General features: G+C 41.4%; 2 protein-coding genes across 2 annotated transcripts; both read right to left on the bottom strand.

Annotated features, from left to right (window-relative positions):
* Window positions 1-383: 383 nt before the first annotated feature.
* Window positions 384-7,952, bottom strand: strip1 (striatin interacting protein 1). Its single transcript, XM_040204798.2, has 20 exons — window positions 7,725-7,952; window positions 6,914-6,983; window positions 6,729-6,803; window positions 6,477-6,611; window positions 6,231-6,351; window positions 5,794-5,969; window positions 5,580-5,707; window positions 5,307-5,489; window positions 4,897-5,117; window positions 4,717-4,782; window positions 4,557-4,620; window positions 4,381-4,452; window positions 3,720-3,794; window positions 3,308-3,405; window positions 2,914-3,040; window positions 2,708-2,808; window positions 2,534-2,600; window positions 2,334-2,438; window positions 2,023-2,227; window positions 384-1,621 (listed from the first exon to the last, which is right to left on the bottom strand). The coding sequence occupies exons 1-20, from the start codon at window positions 7,833-7,835 to the stop codon at window positions 1,374-1,376; spliced, it is 2,448 nt and encodes an 815-aa protein (XP_040060732.1). The 5' UTR covers window positions 7,836-7,952; the 3' UTR covers window positions 384-1,373.
* Window positions 7,953-8,369: 417 nt separating this feature from the next.
* LOC120835673 (S-adenosylhomocysteine hydrolase-like protein 1) lies at window positions 8,370-19,371 on the bottom strand. The gene is made up of 17 exons (XM_040204801.2): window positions 18,057-19,371; window positions 16,065-16,176; window positions 15,701-15,844; window positions 15,224-15,324; window positions 14,922-15,024; window positions 13,989-14,083; window positions 13,729-13,835; window positions 13,515-13,631; window positions 12,730-12,793; window positions 12,366-12,454; window positions 12,122-12,192; window positions 11,828-11,922; window positions 11,630-11,728; window positions 11,387-11,455; window positions 11,173-11,251; window positions 10,833-10,953; window positions 8,370-10,729 (listed from the first exon to the last, which is right to left on the bottom strand). The coding sequence occupies exons 1-17, from the start codon at window positions 18,234-18,236 to the stop codon at window positions 10,723-10,725; spliced, it is 1,653 nt and encodes a 550-aa protein (XP_040060735.1). The 5' UTR covers window positions 18,237-19,371; the 3' UTR covers window positions 8,370-10,722.
* Window positions 19,372-20,951: the final 1,580 nt, after the last annotated feature.

Raw genomic sequence — 20,951 nt, 5'->3', positions numbered from 1 at the left:
CTGATTTAACTTTGCCAATGCACGTTAAAGTAATCTGAAAAATTGCCGTGTCTGTGAGATTATCTAAACACGCATGTCCCAAGTTGTTCACTATTTTCTTTCTTTCAAGTCCATGACATGTTCCACTCAAACGTGACGGATAACAAATTGCCCTCGCACAGAAATATCGTCACATACTAAAACAATATCGTTCTATTTGTGGCCCTGAAATGACAACATTTTAATTTACAATATTTGTTAATAGAGATCATGTTTGAAACAAGAAACTAATTTCAAGAGACTGAAACAACCCTCGAAACGTTCCCTTTCTGTGTCTACTGCCACGATCCAAAAATATACATATTCTAAAAAGAATTTTTAAAAAAAGGTAAATTGTACACAAATAACAGTATAATTTTATTACAGTCCTTAAGTCCATGTAAAACAAATACGAAGCCATGATAAATACGTTTCACAATTTACATGTATTCTCATTTCATTAACCATTTAAAATAATAAAAGACAGAGCAGACTGGTTCTGTAACTGGAAATGTAACGGAGCGATCCCGTTCGGTTCAGAGCAGCCGTCTGATGAGTGAAGCCTAAAAAACCCTGATCCCAAACCAGAAACCTAAAACTTTCTCTTGTCTCTCACACGATCACCTAATGGTAACATGTGCAAACAGTTCTTCCACAACACAGCTAATGAATACTAAAGAGTGAAATCGTGGCTGCACAGTCAGCCTGGTGGTCTCCTCCAAGGTCGCAGAGTAAAAGGTGTCTAGCCAACTCACTGAGGAGACGCAAGTTAAATTTAAATAATTTGCAAATTTAGCGAACCAACAAAAGGAAAAGCAGATGAAACAGAAATGTGTGTCTCGATAACTAGTAAAGTGAAGTATGTTATTACTTGTACAAAAAGCTGTTAAGACTAAAAACCCAAACCTGGTATATGTTTTTTAAATATCTGAAGATAAAGTGGATGTACAAAGGAATGTTATATTTATTAACATCTTTACTGAGTTGCCTCAGCAAAGAGTTACAGTTTAACAGTAACATTTATTTCAAATAAATCTCTATAAAAAGAAGAAACATATTCCCATGTAGTGTTTCAGGGTCAAACTTACAGACCTTTGATAGCAGGTTAGAGGCACACAGCCAATACCTGTAAGTGTAAAGGTTGGATTTGGGTTTAAGTCATTCGGGTTGGGAAAAATCCTAATTGTTTGAGATTGTTGTAAAACAAGAGGATTGTAGGTCTAAACCTTCCGCTTTAGAGGACGAAATCCATCCGTCACCTTCAGTCTGCACAGAGTGAGAAACTTAATGCTGAGAGCACTGACGGCGTTTGTCTGAACTCCTGATTGAAACTTTTCATAAAAAGTCCTGGACTCTCACTGCAGCAGCTCCTCCCAGGAGATGGGTTTGGAGAAGACCTCGCGCTCCAGCCAGAGGTCATAGTTCATCTGAAAGTCCTCGGGCAGGTCCACGCGCTGTCCCAGTACACTTTGCAGACAGTTGTCTACAGGCAGGAAGTCCGGGTTGATGTGGCTCTTGTCGTAGCGGCGGCTGTTGAAGCGCTCAATGTTGGCCCGCAGAGCACACTCCTCGGCCTGGAAGTCCCAGGGCCGGGCGTCCAGATCTGGTCAACCAACAGCAGCTCATGTTTAATGCTCAGTGAAAATACAACTCAGTCCTAACCTTGACTTGGGACTGCCACTAACAATTATTTGCCCTTCAGAATAGTCCTCAGATCAATACTTTGGTCTATAAAAGTAAGGAACACCATCACCACTTTTTATACCCAACCTTGTTTTGGCTAAAACCCTTAGACACAATTAAGATTTTTTTGTTGTCTTAATTGTAGAAAAACTCAAAAGATGTTTGATAGTCAGAAGCGTTTCACTGCAAACAACTGGAAATTAACTGCCAATCAATAATATACACACGCTACAATGCAGTGAATTTATCACACTTTCTTCTCCCGGCTGAAGCTTCCATCTACACTGAATTCACACGTCATTTGTTGGCGTTTCCACTCACCGTTCCCGTAGGCCCAGTCGTCGTTAAGCCGATGTCGGACCTTCTGGTAGATGGCTGACATGGTCTTCATGTTGCTCTTCCTCCACTGACGTCCCAGGTATTTGGTCTGAACTTTGAGCAGCTTGAGGACGTAAAGCTGCATCATGGCCTGCTTGACCTTCAGCGCCCTCTTCAGGATGGGAGCGGACTTAAACACCACCAACATCTGGGATGGAAAAGATAAAGAGTTGAAAGCTCAAACATTTCCTTTTCAAGGAAAAGGGGAGAAATGTCTGTTGTGATGAATGCTATTTGAGGGGCAATGCGCTCACCATTGTCCTGGAGTGCTTCCACTTGGTCAGTTTGTTGAGGATCCTCAGCAGGTTGATGCAGGAGAACAAATTTCTCCAGCAAAACTGAGTATTGTCCCCTGCTTCCTGTAAAAGACGGAATGTCCACAAGTTACTTCAGTTCTGCTTTTTACATAAGGAGTCAACACAAAAAAAAGAAGGAAAAAAAAAGAAGAACTCACCAAACTCTCTGCTGTTAGTTCCGGGAGCTCATGCACCACACAATAGGGAAAGTCAATAACTGAAATACTATCAGGGAAAGGGAAAATAAGAACAATGATTTAAAGTAACCCTTCAATAACATGTATTTATCATGAAGTTGTGATTTTTGTAATTCAAAGAGGCCTTGAAAGTACCCGTTTTTAGCTGTGATGTAAGACATGATGTTCTGGTTGAAGAACTTCAGAATGAGAGGAATGCAGTTGGCAAACACCAGGTGTTGAGCCATGTACTCAAACTGCGAGACACACGCACAAAAATACGAGGTTTATTAATTTCCTCATATAATGGCTAAATTAAAAACAATCATCTTTTGATATCTAAAGGTGTGCGATGTCTGTACCTGGTAGATGTGGTTGAGCTTGAAGTGCTTGAGAAGCAGCAGCAGGATCGCGGAGATGGCCTTCACAATGATCTCTTTGTGTCGATTCACATCGACACCGAGCTTCATGCTTTGCAAAACTGTAGTCCTGCAGCACAAGATTCCCAATTTTGAGTTAACCTACAATTCTTTTAGTTTCATTTGGTTTATTAAGGTCAGACAACCTTCCATCTCTTCAATATTTACATTGTTTGTTACATCTTTCCAACCCTGTACTTTTTCCACTTCAGACATGAATGAAATTTTAATGTTGTTACCAAAGTCAGGATATGTCCTTTGTTCAGAACTCAATGCTGCGCTGGAGAAGCAACCGGCAAAGCTGTTAAAACCCTTCCGGAGGCTGTGCATCACTTACGGCATCTCCTCCGGCAGCACGTCTGCCAGGATGTTGATGGAGTCCGTCTTGGCTTTAGAAGTCGGAGCCGCTGCCAGCAGGATCTTAAGCAGAGCGATCTGACATTCAGAGAGACAAACCGTGGACTCGGTTACAATCTGACATGGAAGCTGACGGCTGCTTCTGAACGGTGGTGGTTGATATTTGTACTTTGACCATTAAACCAGATTAAGTAGTCATAATGTTATAATATTTAGCAACTTCAACTATCATCTTCTTTTTTTTAAGTTTGCTTTAATACAAAATCAATTCACAGAGGCATTTAGCCATATAATACATATAAAAGTAGAAATAATAAAAGCTGTGTCAAGCATATTGTAACACGCGTCATACACAGTAGCAGAGTGAATACCTCACCCCAAACAGCACTAACCATGTATTGAGGCAAACTCGGTAGAATTCCCTGATAGAGCAGCTCAGTGGAGGACATCTCCACCTCCTCTTCACCCTTATGAGGAGGAAGGTGGAAACAAGGAACATGAAAAAAGAATTTGTTACCACCTCAATAATAAGCAAAGACCTAAGCAACTACATTCGTTTTGTAAATGCCGTCCTTGTGGACAAAAGCATTAGTTTCCAAACACCAGATTCCATTTACAAAACCAGCAGCATTCCCATTCCAAGAGTTCTGGCAATGGTTCTTCTTTGACTGCAGCCATACAGGACCGGCTTTTCAGCTACACTGAGATATATACCAGACCAGTTTCAACTGTTCCTTACAGCAACTTTGACCTCATTCTCAGCTATGTGAGGTGCATTCCAGCACTCCCTTTGAACTACATGGAGAAGGCTTTTAAACCCTGCATAGTACCAAGATACTGGAAAGACAAGAATATTTGAAGTTTTATATATTATTTAAAAAAAGACTACCAGTCAGAGAATGACAGAAAAAATATAACATTTATATTCTTGGTTTGTTTAGTAGCTTGAGGGTAGAGTTGAAAAATGTGAATATGTCTCTACACAGCAAACATCATTCACAGATTTAACAATAATTCCAGGTTAACAGATTTTAACATTTGGGTTCCACTTACTCCGGACAGAGGGGTTTTCTGAAACTCATCCTCCTTTGAAATCTGTAGCTCAGCAATAGAGACGTACTTATGCTGAAAAAAAGCAGAAAACTTGTTATCTGTAAATCTTGCAATAATTTAGAAAATCCTTAAGGTTTAATACATTTATGCAAAATTGTCAAACACAAATGCAATACCTGCTTTAACGTCTTTATACTTTCATGAATTGGCCTCGGCAAGCCAACAACTGTGTCCGTATCACTGTAAGACGTGCACAACATTAAACTCAGCACATGCAATAACGTCACAGTACAAAGTAGTTACTTTTTAAATAAAGCAAACAAGGAGAAAACTTACTTTCCAAGCGTGTAACCAATAAATTTACTTCTACTTGATTCCAGGAAATTTTCTATGTCCTTTTCCCTGTTGGCGCAAACAATGATGACAATGATGAGCATGATGGATGACTTCCATCTTCATCTGCATGATATATATTCTTTGGTGATTTGAGCATGTAAAGAAGGAATGGATAAACACCTGACTTTAGGAGCCCACGGCAGCCCTTTGGGGAAGGACACCCTCTCTGATGGAGGGTGCGGAATCGGCGGAGGCATCACCTCGTCCCTCTCAAGAGGGAAAGTCTCTGGCTCCATGGAGTTGTCATTGTCATCGTTGTCGTCCTCGTCCTCACGAGAGTCGTCCGCCTTATAAGGATCCTTTTCATTGAATGCGTCAAGATTGTCCTGTTTAATCAACCCCTGTGTGGGCAACAAGGAGGATGTTGACAGGTCGAAAATTTGATTTTGTGCAGATGTTTCCATAAAATCCAAGGGAAAAGGAAAAATGAACACATGTGCTCTGAAACACAGGCACAAAGAAGACTTGGACTGGCAGCGTGTAGACATAATCAGTAACATCAGTTTTCAGTTTTGGCAGCAGTCGTCTACCTTGTGTTCGCGGCGCGCCCTCTTTTGCTGCTGATCTATGAGGTCGGATGCAGACGCAGGAGGAGAAGCAGCCCTCATGCTGCGAATGACTCGAATGCTGTCTTCTGGGAGAGGGGGGAGACCTAGCTCCCCGCGCCTGTGCACCTTTATGCTCAGGAGCTGCTCAAAGCCTCCGAGCGTGAACTGAAACCGGAAGAGAGGATTTTAATTGGAGTTCATTGACTTCAGACATTGACTTTGCTGTTGAATGTGGAAGCACTTCATGTGTCTCACCAGTATGCTTTTCCACAACAGCAACAACACCTTCTTCATTGGGAAGTGAGGCGCGTGACCACTGCAGAACTTGGTGACCATGCCGAAGAGCATGACAGAAATGGGCTCGTTGTTGAACAGGGGGGAGCCTGTATTTGAGAGTCAAATTAGAATTTGTTCACCTCGCGAGGTTTGTTTATATCGGAGACATGACTGCAGCTTTTGCCAAACCTACCCAGCTCTGCTCTGAAGGTTTCCCTGATGCTATTCCATTCAGGCTTGTCGGCAGGGTCATCCTGCTGTATTGTTTCCACCATCAGGTACATAATGTTGAGCAGCACTCTGAGATCTGTGCTGTCCGCAAGGGAGATGGCTGGTTTCCTAACAGCACTACTGCAGGCAGCACTATTACTGAAAGGGAGAATACAAATGTTTAATACTCTACTGAGCCACATCATTTTACAATAACAATTTAACCGGAAAATATATGTAGCTTTGCCAAGCCGACCCACATACTTCAGTTTCGTTCACTTTGATCCAGCAAAGCGCAAGAAGATTTTTCTTATCAACAAGCTGTATCACATTAGAATATAGGTAAACTAACATCCTGTGGAAAAGAAACTCCATTTAGGATGACTTCTGCATGGCTAAAGAACTGATGAGAGAACATACTCAATTTCCATGTTTAGCAGCTCCACCAGGGCAGAGAGGGTCCCCACATCCAGCAGCAGAAAGATGTTGTATCTCATCCAGTACTGCACCTCAGCCTCAGAGCTGCACTCAGCAAAGGTTCCTTCAGAGAAACAAAATGTCCCTCAGTAGAATATACAAAGAACCAACCAGATTGTCATTTCAAGCAGTGGCCCTGTGTTCAAGAATGATGTTATGCTAAACCAGTTGTAAATAATGTGGACTCACCCTGAGCCATGTACAGAATGGCTCTGGCAGCTTTCAGCCTCCTCTCGCGGGCAATAACCTCAAGACCGTCCAACAGGCGCATGGCGTGAGCTCTGTGCTGAGCAGCATCAAGCTCGGTCCACTTCTTATCCGAAACTAAGACACAAAAGGTGGAGATAATAAGCCGTAGATACCATAGTAATCTTAGATATAATACATTGTTTATGAAGAATTCAATAAGATTTGACGGAGTATGTTTGTTGCACTACATACCATGTGTTTTGAATTCAACCTCGAAGCATTTCCTATTGAGACCGAACTCTGGCCCTTCGGTATAACTATACAGCTCTGAAACACATAGAAAGTATAGAAATTATGTAAACACATTATATGTTCCAAAAATGAAATTCAGAGGAAATACCAGGAGTCAGGATTAGTCAATGCATGATGACACACACCTGACAGCTCAGCAGCCCACTTGTCTGTATCAGCATATTTGAACTCAAGGTCTGGAGACTCAGACAGCCCCTGTAAACAACACACGACACATGTTATGCCCTTATGATTAGAATCACAACAGAGTAATAATTCAACTGACATCAGACAGATAGCCACTATAATACATATTCATTCTACAGATATCAATATATTTATAGGTGTCACTATTTAACAGAATAAACCATTGTTTATTAGTCACAGGACCAGCTGCACTGTTAAGAATAAAAATCCAACTATAATATGCTTAATAACAGAACACAGTGAAGAAAACCAAAGTAACATTGTGAATGCAACGCGTCATCATGTAAAGGACGTCCATGGAACGATGATTACGTTGTCTTGATTCTAGTAGTAAAGAGGCTAATTCTAAAATCCACGTTTATTAACACACTAGAGCAGTAGGTTTTTAAAGAAGAAGCCCGTTTGCCTCTCGGGTGATTCCGTTTTCAACAGGTGGACTTCTGACAGCGACTTCTGTCTGGCCTTTGACGAGCTAACATCAGCTAGCTAGCCCCTGCTAAGCTACATTACTGTTCAACGTAACATATGTTCCCAAAAAAAACTAGACGGGAAACACTGCACAATATATAGGAACTGCTTGGATACTCTCACCAGCCCCCGTGGCTACTGTTGTTACGTTGCCTAAGTTATTGGAATCAGAATTGATAGCTGAGCTAGCCGGACAGAGCTAACGTTAGCGCTCGTCCCAGCAGCAGAAAAGGCCTCGACAGTGTGTCCGGTGAACTCGAAATTGTTTTTTAAACTACGTACCTCTGAATCTTTTCTTGGGTTGCGGGTAAATTCGCCCTTAGCCTTGTTGGGTAGCATTGCTCTCTGTTTATTGTTTACAGGAAGCCCACCACTGTTTCCACCGGCGTCCATCACTTTTTATCTAAAGTGTCCTCTCGCGAGAGGTTGTTCATCCACGAGACATGGACTGGTAGCACTCATTTTTTCATACATTTTGAAAGAAGTACACATACATTATGTGGTTGGCGTCCTAGCCATGCTAGTTGTACTTGTACAACATAGATATGTACTACACACGTCATAATAACTTCTATAATACTTTATATTGAAAGGAAATCCATTAACGTGCAGAGGTCCTCAGATAAACTGTCTACTGCTCAATGTCAGTAAACCATAAGGGGATGATCGTTGATTTTTAAAAAGAAGAGATGAGTAAATGCACCCCTGACCACATCAAATGAACTAAGGTGTAGCCAATTAGCAGCTTTAAATTCCTGAAAACCAGCATCATAAACAATCTGGTATAGTCCCCACACATCTCCATAAGAAGACTTAAAAAGGACACACTCCCTTTACAAATACTTGTCAACTTGAAGGAAAAGGAAGAGTATGGTTGTGTTTCGTTGTGGTTCTAGTAGTAAAGGGGCGAAATAATGCATCAAAGCCTTTTTAAATCTAAACAAGTATTTTATTAAAGGGAACTGTGCAAATAAATCAAGCAGGGTGTGCACACTGCCAAAATTGTGTTCTTGAAAATAACAGCCTAATTTATAATTATATTCTTCAAACTAAAAATCATCTCAATGTCAAAAACTTCAAACAATTAGCAGTGTGCAGTCAAATCACAAAGGAGCTTATTTCGTTCAATATGACAAGAGTCAAGATGTTTGTTCCGCTAAGAATACATTCATTTGTCTCTATAATAGAGTTAGAACAATGGTCGAATGACTTTATTATTAATTAAAACATGTTAAAGATCTATTTTAAAGTCAATTTAAAATAGTTTTAAAGTGATTTTTGCTGCATAGCTATCACTGTATATTGCAGAATAACAATCAGTGTGGGGACATCCCCATACAGAAAACAGTAATACATGTGAATAGAAATGAATAAGTGAGTCACAAGGCACTGTCAACTGACCAGTAACCACAGTCACAGCGCTTATTTTGGTTGCAATGACGTCCTCAATCGATTTCCTTGGCTCTGATGCTTTTAAAAATGTCCTAGTGCAAAGATGAAAGCATTTGATAGCAGCATCCCGTTGGCTACTATACAATTAAACAGCCGGATCAATGGACAAAGCGGTGTTAGCTAAAATTCACAAACATGAAATACAGGAAACACCTGTAATTCTGTCGGCATACGGCTTGGTGAAGGATGATGAAACACCTTAAAAAGGTAACAAGTTTCTGATCCCTCATCAGGGACAGTAATGCTGTCAACAGTTTGGTGAAAGATTTGGCCAACAGACCATCAGAGTGATAAACAGGATGATGAAAAGCAAAAAATTCAGCATGACACAACTACCTCCAGAGTATATAGTTTGAATTAAAAACAATAACTCAGCTAAATAGACTATTTGTGGTAAATTGACGTAGTGGTAGAAGTAAATACAGACAATTAAAAGTGGCATAATGAGTTTGTGCATTTAACACGCCCCACAAAAACTGTGCTTAGCCTTTTGAAAAACGAAAACATACTTGTCTGATGTTAGAATTGTCAACAGAAAGAGAGACAGCCTCTAGTTATTACATGAGCAGGCTCCTCTGACAAATCTAACAATAAACTCAACGTTGCAATTCAGCAAATACAATAATGAGATTGGCTGGTCCGATGCTGCAACATGTACAGCATAAACATACAGCTCAACATTTAGTCTATAACATGTGATATCTAAACAGAATGTAAATAGCTGCAATAGTCAACTAACTCAGTAACATATATTTTAGTATCAATATCTCCGAACATATTTTACAGTTCCACTGTAAATAATATTTTAATGTAAATGACTGTTGAAACTAGACATGGACACTAACTTCAGATATTGCTGATTTGGTAGAAATACATTTACAAAAAATGTGAGATATTTGGATGCGCTTTGGATGTTGTGCATATACTATTCTAATTAAACACCAAAACCTCATAAAAGGAAAAATAAGTCTTAAAAATAAAGGCCAATTCATGTCTCTACTTGTCTCATTCTTCTATAATGTGGATAATACTAGAGAACGGTACATTTTTTCTCTAACTTGGGGATGGAATGTATGAAGTAAGTTATTTTTGACCAGAGCACAGAAACAAACAGTCCTGATTTGCAATCGGATCATCATGCATTTATGGCTCGCTTGGCAGCAAATAGTTGATTACCCCAGCAGACACACAACAGCCACTAATTGCAGTCAAGTTTTTTGTCCCCTGACAAATTAAAGGTAATTTTGTTCACCTACTCCTGAGAAATACAATTGGAGCTTGACCTCTTCCTTGGCTGCTAGTGGGTCTGTGTAAAAGTTGATAAGAGACAAAGCGAGGAGCTAACAGCGGCTAAAAACCTCAGCGAGTTTTTGTTTTATGGGTTTGGAATTTCAAGTGGAGGAATAAAATATGTTTATATTAAGGGAATCGCTTTGAGAGGGTTTTACAACTAATCACGAGCATTTTACAACAACTTCGACCCTTCTCTATCACAGTCATTTGGCACAAAATATGTATACATTAATCAGCATCAAGCACTAAAATAACGTCGCGGGACGCAGATTTGGAAACGAACAATAATGGTAGAAAAATTGAACTGAACATCAGATAGAAGTGTGTCGGTTACACTGAATTTTCATATCAAGCTGGGTGCCGTGTGCAGTTCTGAAGGAAACAGCAAGTGAGGCAAAATCTAACGCGGTCAGTAAAATACAATTAGATAAAAGCTTTGCATCATGTGTAGAGGATGAAAAACAAAATACATAAATCTTTCTCTTTTCTTCAGTGATCGTAGGGTTCACATTTAGATCTGTGGTTTCTTTGCAAATTAATACCTGTGAACCAAGAACAAGTTTAGTTATGAAATGCTTGGTATTTAAATGTTAAATAATCTTTATATAATTGATGTCACAGTTGCAACACTCTGCAGAACTGTACCTGTAGTAGTTGGGTTTGAAAGGGCCATTCTTATTCAGGCCCAGGTACTTGGCCTGATCATCAGAAAGCTCCGTCAGGTGGGCATCAAAAGTGGTCAGATGCAGACTGGCAACATATTCATCTGGAATAAATGTGGTCTATTAGGAAATGGATACCCAGCTTGAAGAGGTCAGTAGTTAAATAATTAACTGCCGCTGGGCATAGGTAAGCCTTTTTAATTAGTCCTGCCTGAAACATCCACCCAACACTCTCAAAGCTTAAACGCAAGGCATCCTGAGAAAGAATGAGACTTGTAAGCTTTGAACATTGATACTTCAGGTCAGGGTCTTAATATCCTCACCCATCTTCTTGGGAAGCAAGTAAACATCCTGCTTGTATCGTCCCTCGGGAGCGTTGTACAACTCTATAAGGGCCAAGGCCTGAGCACAAATGGATGAACATAATGGGTAGAATAGGGTCTGAACACCTGAGCGGACGGCAGCATTACAACTTTGCATCTTTATCTGCTGAGCAGAATAGCTTCTTGCAGGCTAAATGTTGTCGTCGGTGGTTACCTGGGTGGTGGCTGTGATGGACAAGACAAAGGTCGGAACAGTGGAGCAGCTGAGATTAAGAAGACGACCCTGTGGAAGAAGACAACGTGCAAGAGATAATCCACTTAGTGAGTGTGTTCCAATTATATGAAACCCGAGCAGAGTTTCTGTGTTTTGTTGCATGAAATTAAAAGTCAAGCAAGAAAATATTACATTTTCCACAATATTAGACTAACACAGACAAACTGTAATGCAGCCTATTACCTCAGCCAGAAGGATGACCCTCTTGCCATCAGGCCAAATTACGTGATCCACCTGAGAGCGCACTCTCTCCCAGGTCAGCTCGGGGGTCCGAAGGCTTGCCTGAAACGTGAGGTCAAGTTTATGAGTACTGTTTGAAATGCACAACAACTCACTCCGCAGGATGGTTTAACTTAGTTTTTCCGTCGTAGCACAATTTACCACATCAATCTCAGTATTGGAGTGGCCCATGTTGCAGACAATAGAGCCATTTTTCATGCGGTCCAGCTGGTCTCTGGTTACCACGTTCTTGTTCCCTACGGAGAGACACCATCAATCATTGTCCGCATCGCTGGATAAAATTAGCATCCAGCCGGAAGACCGCGCGCAAAGGCCAGTAAACTAAAAGGCATCTGTTATGTCATAAAAGTATAAATAGTAAGGCTGTATAATGCAATCCCACGTCAGTATTCCCAAATGAGCAGTTAACACCTGCACGGTTAGAAGTGGAGTTACCAGTGCATGTGATGATGACGTCAACCTGGCGGATGACCTCGTTCAGTTTGACCACCCTGAATCCGTCCATGCTGTTAAAGAGAGCGCATATTTTTGTCTCAAAATATGGTTGTTAAATAATTAATAAAACACAGATCGCTGGCTAAACTGTGTTATGCGTCCTGCTGTCTGTGCCACTGATACATTCTTGACATTCAACAGATTCAGCGTGGATCATCATAATCCCACTTCTTGTTTTCCTCACCAGGCCTGCAGGGCACAGATGGGATCAATCTCTGTAATACAGACGACGGATCCAAGAGCTTTCAGAGCGGCACAACAACCTTTTCCAACCTGCAAGGCGAGACAGTTACATGTGCCTGTTATTGCTTGACAAGTGTAATAACGTCAGAATCCTGCAGATTCAGATTCTTTGAAATCGTCTGGATTAAACAACGCAGACACGGTACATATTGTTCAATGAAATTGGATGACAGCTGTCTCTGTTATGAGTCTCCGGCCCGTGTTGTCTGAGGTCTTACCATTGCTATGTGTCATCCTCATGAATGTTCTCACAGCTATGTGACAGAGATCAGTGTGCTATGAAAATGTTACAAGAAGCATCTCACCTCCCCGTACCCACATACGACCACCTGTTTGCCTCCAAACATGACATCTGTGGTTCTCTTCAACCTAGAGAGGTTTGTGGCACATAAATTAACATTTTAAGTGATAAACTACCAATGCAAATCAGTAGGATTATATTATAGATTAATACATATACGTATATTTATATACATATATACAATATAATATATTTACACACAAAGTTCTGTGACAGTTCAACAGCTTTAATTAATATCCCAAAGCACGTTTCATTAAAACAGATCATTAGCGACCTTAAATATCCCAGTGCAAGAATCTAAAAGTGTAAATGGTTCTGAAATTTAGTGCAAGCAGCACATGATGCAACACCTGCTGCTTGTAGATTATTTATGGGAAGGAAAAGTAATAAATGATTAAGCACTGACTCGATACAGAGATGTGCAGACGTTGTTAAAGAGAACTACACCATTTATATGCTGTTGCGGTGGTAACTAACAGGGCGGTAATAAATTGAATAACTGTGTTTTCAGGCTGTTTTGTTCCGTGTTGAATAACGTCTAGAGAGTGTGCACAGTAACAGCAAGACAAGGAGACGGGCCCTTTGAAAAAAGGACTAATATTTAAGGCCAATTTGATCTTTTCTTGGTCCGGGTGAACATTAAGTCATTCCAGTCTCACATTACACACTATTAACTTGTATTTCTTTATAACTTTGGTCACTACAAAACTGTCGGATGAACAAAGTGTTGTAAAGCTGTTATTGCTCAGCCTTCCAACAACGACACACGTAAAACTCAAGTCCACCTACCCGTCCAGGATGGACTCTCTGCAGCAGTAGAGGTTGTCAAACTTCTGCTTTGTCACAGAGTCATTTACATTCATAGCCGGAACGGACAGTTTTCCAGCTTTGGACAGCTGATATAACCTAGAGGTGTGCAAGAAAAGGACAGTGGAGGGCTTTACCTTCATCGTAGCTGCTGGAGTGGTACTAAATATTCTATAGGAATGAAGCAGATAATCACCTGTGAACCCCAGTTACACTCTCCTCTACAATGCCCCTGATCTTCTTGAATACGTTGGGGTATTTTTTGTACACCCAGTGGGTCAAATCTCCTCCGTCATCAAGGATCTAACAGACAAGTGACAAATATTGACATACATAAGCTATTAGCTGAAATCATTTAAACGACAATGTCTTTTTGAGGCATCTGTTCACATATCACAGTCTACTGCTGCATAACTGGTCCCTCACACAAGGTAGAAAGAAAACTTTTCCATGTACCATGTTGGGCTGCCAACCCTCAGTGTTGACACAGCGGTCGATGCACCACCAGAAGTCATCCTCAGACTCCCCTTTCCAGGCAAACACCGCCACACCTGAAACAAAACCGATGGGGGAAACCTTGAGGTTATACAGCGATAACTTGTATATATAACGTATTTGTCTTTAAGCTGATATCTCAGGCACGTTTACTCAAATGCACACATGGCCGTGATTGAGGACAGATAAACAGACCACTGTGGTTTACAATTCTCAGCACTTTATGCCTTCACATCACATATTTGTCAACGTGTCATTTATTACAGCAGCAAAGACAGAATATTTTAACGTCTCGACCGTCGCAGACATTTGTGGTGCCCTTAAGCTTCATGAAAATGCTTTTTTCAAAACAGTTTGTATGTAGTAAACTATGCAGAGCCAAAACTTATCAGAGCAAAAACGTATCAACCCCCTTATCAGTCAACCCTCCAAAAATGCAAAGACTGCACTAAGCTACACCTTGATTTGTTGTAACCCCCTCCCCTTGTCAGATCATGAAAAGTCCACAGTGGAAATTTAGTACATACTTAAACCGTCACATAGCAACCGCAGATAAAAGGCTGAAGTAGCGCTGCTGGTTCCCTAAAGGCCAAATCTAATGTGCTGCCATTATCTCCGCAAGGCTGATTTTTCAAGAGTTTATTAAACATTTTCAGTGTCCTCAGTTCTAAAAGCCATAAAAGAGATGCCCACATGGTAAAAACAAATCCAAAAAAACACCTTATACTTATTGTTATTGTTTGTAATGAAGTGCAAAAAAAATGTGTAAGATTTCCACCACTTTGAGATGGTGAGGGGCCAAAAACAAGCGTTTGTTGCCAGTATTCAACAAAACATTCAACAAACAATACTCCCAGGATTGAATGAGTTTTCTCCACCTCATCTACTGCTTACCTGTCTCTGACAGAGCAGCAGCCACTTCGTTCTGTGTGGAGTAAATGTTACATGCAGTCCAGCGGCACTGAGCCCCAAGAGCCGCCAGAGTCTCGATCAGCACCTGAAAAAAAAAACCACAGCAATTGTGTATTTGAATAGTAATCCACCAAATCAACAGCACTCAAGTAACAGAAGAGTTGAGATCCTGTTTTTTAGACGGTGAGTAGTGCAGACATTTGACTTAAAAACCGGTCTTGATCGAGAGGTACCATCACACTACATTAAATGCTCGGGCGCTGAAGCTCAGAGAGAAATCTTACTGCGGTCTGGGCAGTGATGTGGGTGCAGCCCACTATTTTGGCACCTGCCAAAGGTTTCTCACTCTGCGCTCTCTTCCTGAGTGAGATCAGCGCCGACATATCTGAAAACATGCAAAGGGGGGATGTGAGAAAGACAGCAGATGATGCAAAATTCTCTCGCAAAGATCAAGTTAAAAAAAACGATCCTTCATTTGAGAAAATGAACTAGACGAAGAAAATACAGACGCTTTGGCTGTTTCTTGACTGTAACGTTATCTTGTGTGGTGAAAGCTTGGTTCGGTTTTATTTCTTTAATTAGACCACATGGAATAAGCCAGATCAGGAATGTTAGGGGCTCCAGCTCAAAAGAACAGTGCCTGCAGTGAATAGACAGCTTTGCAGATTTACACATTTCCATGTGTTTGGTTTAACATATTATGACACATTACTTAGGTTACGGGTGAATTAAATCTGGACTTTGACCCAGCCGTGTCTTACCTTGTTCTGCGATCTCAATCTCACGTCTTCCAAATTCAGCCTGTTTGATGCTCTTGACGCAGAAGTCGCTGCTTCCCTTGGAGTTCACCTGAGTTTTGTCTCGAGGTGAGGTCTCATCGTCAGAGCTATCCGTATAGGACGCGGCTGTAGAGGAAACACGGTCTTTAATCAAAAGCCACCAAAGAACACAAAAGTGGTTTGATGAAATTAAAGCTCTATATTCACCGCATCCAGTTACCACTCTCAAATTCAGTTAACATCTAAACTAACCGGTTTTTCTTCATCAAAAGAGAGCCAGGGATTCATGTGATTATACATTATGATCACTGGAGGTCAAGCAGAATTTGCAGTTTCTCCTTCTTACCGGAGCCGTAGCTGTCTGTGGAGGACTGGGAGATGGAGCGGGACAGGGAGCGACGCCCGGCCTTGGTGGGGAACCTGCTGAACTCTTGCTTGTCCTCCACAAACTGGATTTGCTAATACACATTTATACATAAAAAGGAAAGAAAAAAATTAAATTGCACGCTTTGTGTTCAAAGATGGATCAGACTGAGGTCATTTCCAATTATGAACTCAGATTGAGGTTCTGCCTTGGAGTGACAACCATCCTCTCCCTAAGTAAAAGGGGGAGGTAGCCTGTTCCTATTTGTAAAATATTGTAGTGTAAAATATCGTAGTGTGGAAGAAGTGAAATTGAGAACAATTAGGATCTTTACTAAAAAACACTTTGGCGACTTGATAATCCTGTTGCTTTGAGTGCGCAGTGATATGGAACGCTCGGGTCAATGTTAACAGCCACCGTACATTATCGCTGAATAATGCACCACCCGTCACTCACTCTCACCCAATCACAACGCTGGATTTCATCCACCCGTATTATAAAGTATAATATAGTTTTGGTGTGAAAGTGTCGGCATGCACCTTGGAATTGTAACTATTGATTCATTTCCACACTTAGTAGCCTATCCTATTATCCTAACTTGATTGCCTGTTTATTATTTTCTTCTGCCATGTGAGTAGCTAATGGACACTCAAGGCCAAGCAGACTGTGTGTGAGAGGGAGGAACCGGCGCCACGTCTGGTCAGCTAATCTTTTTTGAGTGAGAAAAACAACTTCTTCCAGGTGCTGAAGCGTTATCTCCAATTCAGTCAACAGGAAAAAGTTTATACCTCAGCAGTTTCCGGGTATTTTTGTGTCAGGTAAGCTTTGGAACTTGGAATCAGAGATAGAAAGAATCAGAGCATGGGAACCTAACGTTAACACATGAGGGTGGTGATGTTGTACAGGCAGGACAGGTGATCGGCCAGAAAAAGGTTATTTTATGCCGACACCTGGTTTTACATTATTTTATAGAAGCCAAACAAGTATTGTAATATTGTGTATGTATGTATGCAAGTTTTATTGGACCTAAAGTTTAAATGTGTGTGCATTATGGCTCACATTTATTAAGTTCCTCCTTGAAAGAGAATGAGGATGTGAAACAATTCTTAAGTGGGACTTCCAGGTTGACTAATCAATCTTGGCTTTCTGGTCAAGCCTGGTATGTTGGCTACGAGTAAAAACAAACTCAAGAGGGTGTATTTTACTTTAAAATAAAAATACTTTACACTTGAAACCCCCAAGAATGCCAGGTGAAACTCTTCCTTGTTCCTTGAAGGTGTCATTCGACACCCCTCTTTTGTTAGTGTTAAATGGAGCACATCATTCAGCTGTTTCTTGAGTTGGATGTGGAGAAGATAAACTGAACTGGGGTTTTTTTTTAGCAAAGAAGCACAATAGTGACTAAGAATTAGTCTTCAGTCATTGTATACACATAGACAGTGGAAATGTGCCCAATGTGACTTTTCAATGCTGATCTTCTATTGCTGGTTAATACTTTTAAGAATAAGGAAAACTTATTTTTTAAAGTAAATCACATTCTGGGGTAAAGAAAGACAAATCTAAAAACTGTCATAATGTTTATTGTAGCGTGTACAACAAATGTAGAGGTAGGCCTATTTTCACATACAATATTATTCTCCAGACTGCATTTTCACCACTGTATCAGCTTTATTCTGCAACACAGATTAAGAGACAACCTATTTGTGAATGATTATTTGTGTATAATTTGGCTTGGATCTGTTATGAATACAAATATATTAAACGTTGCAAAAAGGAAGAAGAAGGCTATTTGCTGTATTCCCCATCAGGAAGATAATGGTCGGTTATACTGGTCAGTGTGTGGTAGGCGGGTTTGATCGCACTTATCGATCCACAACCGATCCCGTGCGCCCACACGAACACGGCACATTGATTCGGTCCTCTGGCGACCACGTATCGAACAGACTGACCTTTGACCCGCGGCACCGACCTTACCTTTTTGACGGGCTTGTGCGCGGGCACCGCGCTGAAGGCGGACGACAGCTCTGCCATGTTCATCTCGCTGTTCTTGCTCACGGTCATAGCGGAGTATTTTTCCGCCACGTTTTCGCTCTCCTTCACCTCTTTGCTCGCCTGTTTCACCTCCAGCTTCGCCTCCCCTGACACGTCCGACATGTCGACGGTGTCTTGTCAAAAAACAACAAAACAAAAAGAAGCCCCTCTGGTCCGCTTTCCCGGTAGTAAACGTCAGAGCGGCTAACGCTCGCGATGCTCTCTCGCTGCTAGCTAACTTCTCCCCAACAGCGAGCGGAAGAGATGCTTTCGAATTAAGTGCGTGTAAAAACGGTTAACAATCACGCAAAAAAGAGGTGATGACAGGTGTCGTTGTCTGGTCTGTTGTGTGCTGCGCAGAGCCGTGGTGAGGGCAGCGGGCTCAGCTCAGCTGTCACCTATAACGATCGCAGTCGGGTATTTAGCGACATGGACCCGCCTCCTCCTGCTCATGCAAATTCCATGTGTACAAACACATGAACCAAAGCACGCATGTTCCCGGCCGTGTGGAGCGTATGCTGGTGCATGGGGGCCGAACGGGAGGAATTAAGTGTATAAATTGTTTTTTACCCAGTGTGCATTATTCCCACAGCGATCTTTTGGGACGGAGAGGGAACGACAGGCTGCGACCGGGATTCCAAAAAAAGAAAAGAAAGTCGTGATACCACCACGTCCGTTAGCGTACATAGCAACGCAGTTAGCATCGTGGCTAACCCCGCTGTATTAACGTTACATGACATTATAATAGCATTATAAAACATACTGTCAGCCTGAGTGTGCTAAGCCGGGCAGCCTGGTACAACAGAGCCGCTCCACTGTGTGTGTGTGACGGGTCATCGTGTTTTAATACAGAGGGACAAGAGCAGCAAGTCATAGTGGTGCTAACACCGCAGCTAGCTGACCACCTCCCAAATGCTCTGTTCAAAACAGCAAGTGACCAAAAACAGCTGAGATGCAGCAGGAGCCCCTCAGGTGGGGGGCTGTCATTTGCAGAGAAAACACAGGCACTCTTTTTTCCATATTATTATGTGGTGTGTGTGTATATATAGTAAGTAGTATAATGCCTCACAGTCCTGTGCTATGAAGTTATACTTACTTCAGTAATACATATTGACAATATGAGTCTGATTGAAATGTATTTATTTAACGTTAGAAGTTAATATTGTTTTCCCTTACTGTTACTCAAAACTACGGTAAAGCTTTCCTTCATAAAACTGTCCGTTTATTTATTTTATAAATACAATAAAGACATTGCACCTTGATCCACATCAATGTAACAGCACCAGGGTTCGTTGTGCATTTTATGAATGTTGTTCCATAGCCTGATATGAAACCATTATAAACACATGAGATTTTAACATGGAGGATAAAAGGTTTACTGCAGACATTTCATTTAAGATACAAACAATGTTAAAAAGGCAATTGGCACAGGCGGTTAAAACATGACAAATTATAATTAATATGACATAACACAAAGCAAAGGTGAAATAAACAAAACAAGCTAACAGTTTAATGGCAGGTCTGGCTTTAAAAAAAACGAGATTAAGATTAAGGATTATAAGGGTCACTAATATGTAATGGAATATTTACAGTAATTAATTAGTCATTTAAGAGGAAATGTGAATGGGGCATCCACCCTATAAACCACAGGTACTGACACAATAAGGGCATTGGTGTGGGTTGTGCTGCAAGGCCTTCATTATGTGTGTTTTGTATTCCGTTTGCACATGCCCTCAACACACGTGTGCCCCTGTGTGTTCAACGTCATGTGGACAACACCATAAAATACGGGGCTTACCGTGTGTTTGTGTGTCTTCTCCAGCAGCTGAAGAATGCTCTTGGCCCAGATAAACCGGGACTCCCAGGGAATGCCAGAGTTTCACTCACAAAGTTATTTTTACATCTGCTTTGTTTGCCTTATGTGTCCAAAGATGTCAATAACATTTCTGTCATCTCTTTGTGCATTTGTAATAAGCCATGAGTGGATCAAGTCTGTCAACATGAGCGTGCAGGGTCCATTTTAAAGGATACAACCTCAGTTCCACATTTAACCAAAACATGACCTTGCAACTTTCAATCTTTTTTGTTGCTATATTTTATTTAAATGTGTTTCATTGTAATGTTTATTTAGGGGGGGTTTTGTGTCCGTAACTTATTTTCTGCCTAATCCTCCCCCTACGCTGGCATTTTAACATCATATTTCTTTTGTGTGTTTATTTTAGTAATTTAAAGTTTGAATCTGTGTTGAGATACTGAATACATTAAGAATTGGTGCTTTAGTGAGAAACTTCAATAAACTCATCAATGAGTCTGCTTATTAGTCAGGGGTGTCCAAATTACGGCCCGCGGGCCAACTGCAGCCCGCCATCCATTTTTAATTGGCCCGTGTCAAAGTCCCTCCATCCATCTTCAACCGCTTATCCAGGGCCGGGTCACAGGGGCAACAGCTCCCGCTGTACCCATGCACCACCGTCGACCCAATAATGCCAATGCAATAACACAAGACTGTGGTGGCGGGGTGTGGTTAGCTCAGCTGCAGATGGTAGAGCAGGGGAGTGGTTCAGGGGATGGTGCCGGCAGGTGAGTAAGAAGCACAGGTGGAAGTGATCCTGACTGATTGTATCCCTTTCATATGCAGTGAGCAGGACTTGGAGGAGAGTGGAAAGCCAGACGCTCAGGGGCGAGGCCGAGGAGCGGAGGCGACAAGCGAGCAAACAAGTTACTGAATAAAGTCTGTTGTCACTCCCTTACGTGCGTCTAAGCGTCCTTGCAAGATCCCACGGAGCTATCTATACGACGGCTACAGTGTCGCCCGGCCAAGGATGGACGCAAAGGAGC

This window comes from Gasterosteus aculeatus, chromosome 17, assembly GCF_964276395.1.
Source record: "Gasterosteus aculeatus chromosome 17, fGasAcu3.hap1.1, whole genome shotgun sequence".
Lineage (NCBI taxonomy): Eukaryota > Metazoa > Chordata > Actinopteri > Perciformes > Gasterosteidae > Gasterosteus > Gasterosteus aculeatus.
This window is presented reverse-complemented; position numbering and strand designations above follow the sequence as displayed.

What these genes read in the sequence shown, in the direction of transcription:
- LOC120835673 (XM_040204801.2), bottom strand. Translation starts at nt 18,236, where the DNA reads ATGTCGGACGTGTCAGGGGAGGCGAAGCTGGAGGTGAAACAGGCGAGC. An exon ending in AGTGTAACTGGGGTTCACAG is followed by an intron (nt 13,632 to 13,728) that starts GTGATTATCTGC and finishes GCACACCTCTAG; the next exon opens with GTTATATCAGCTGTCCAAAG. An exon ending in AGAGAGTCCATCCTGGACGG is followed by an intron (nt 12,794 to 13,514) that starts GTAGGTGGACTT and finishes AAACCTCTCTAG; the next exon opens with GTTGAAGAGAACCACAGATG.
- strip1 (XM_040204798.2), bottom strand. Translation starts at nt 7,835, where the DNA reads ATGGACGCCGGTGGAAACAGTGGTGGGCTTCCTGTAAACAATAAACAG. An exon ending in ACCCAAGAAAAGATTCAGAG is followed by an intron (nt 6,984 to 7,724) that starts GTACGTAGTTTA and finishes TGTTGTTTACAG; the next exon opens with GGGCTGTCTGAGTCTCCAGA. An exon ending in AGAAAACCCCTCTGTCCGGA is followed by an intron (nt 3,795 to 4,380) that starts GTAAGTGGAACC and finishes CCTCCTCATAAG; the next exon opens with GGTGAAGAGGAGGTGGAGAT.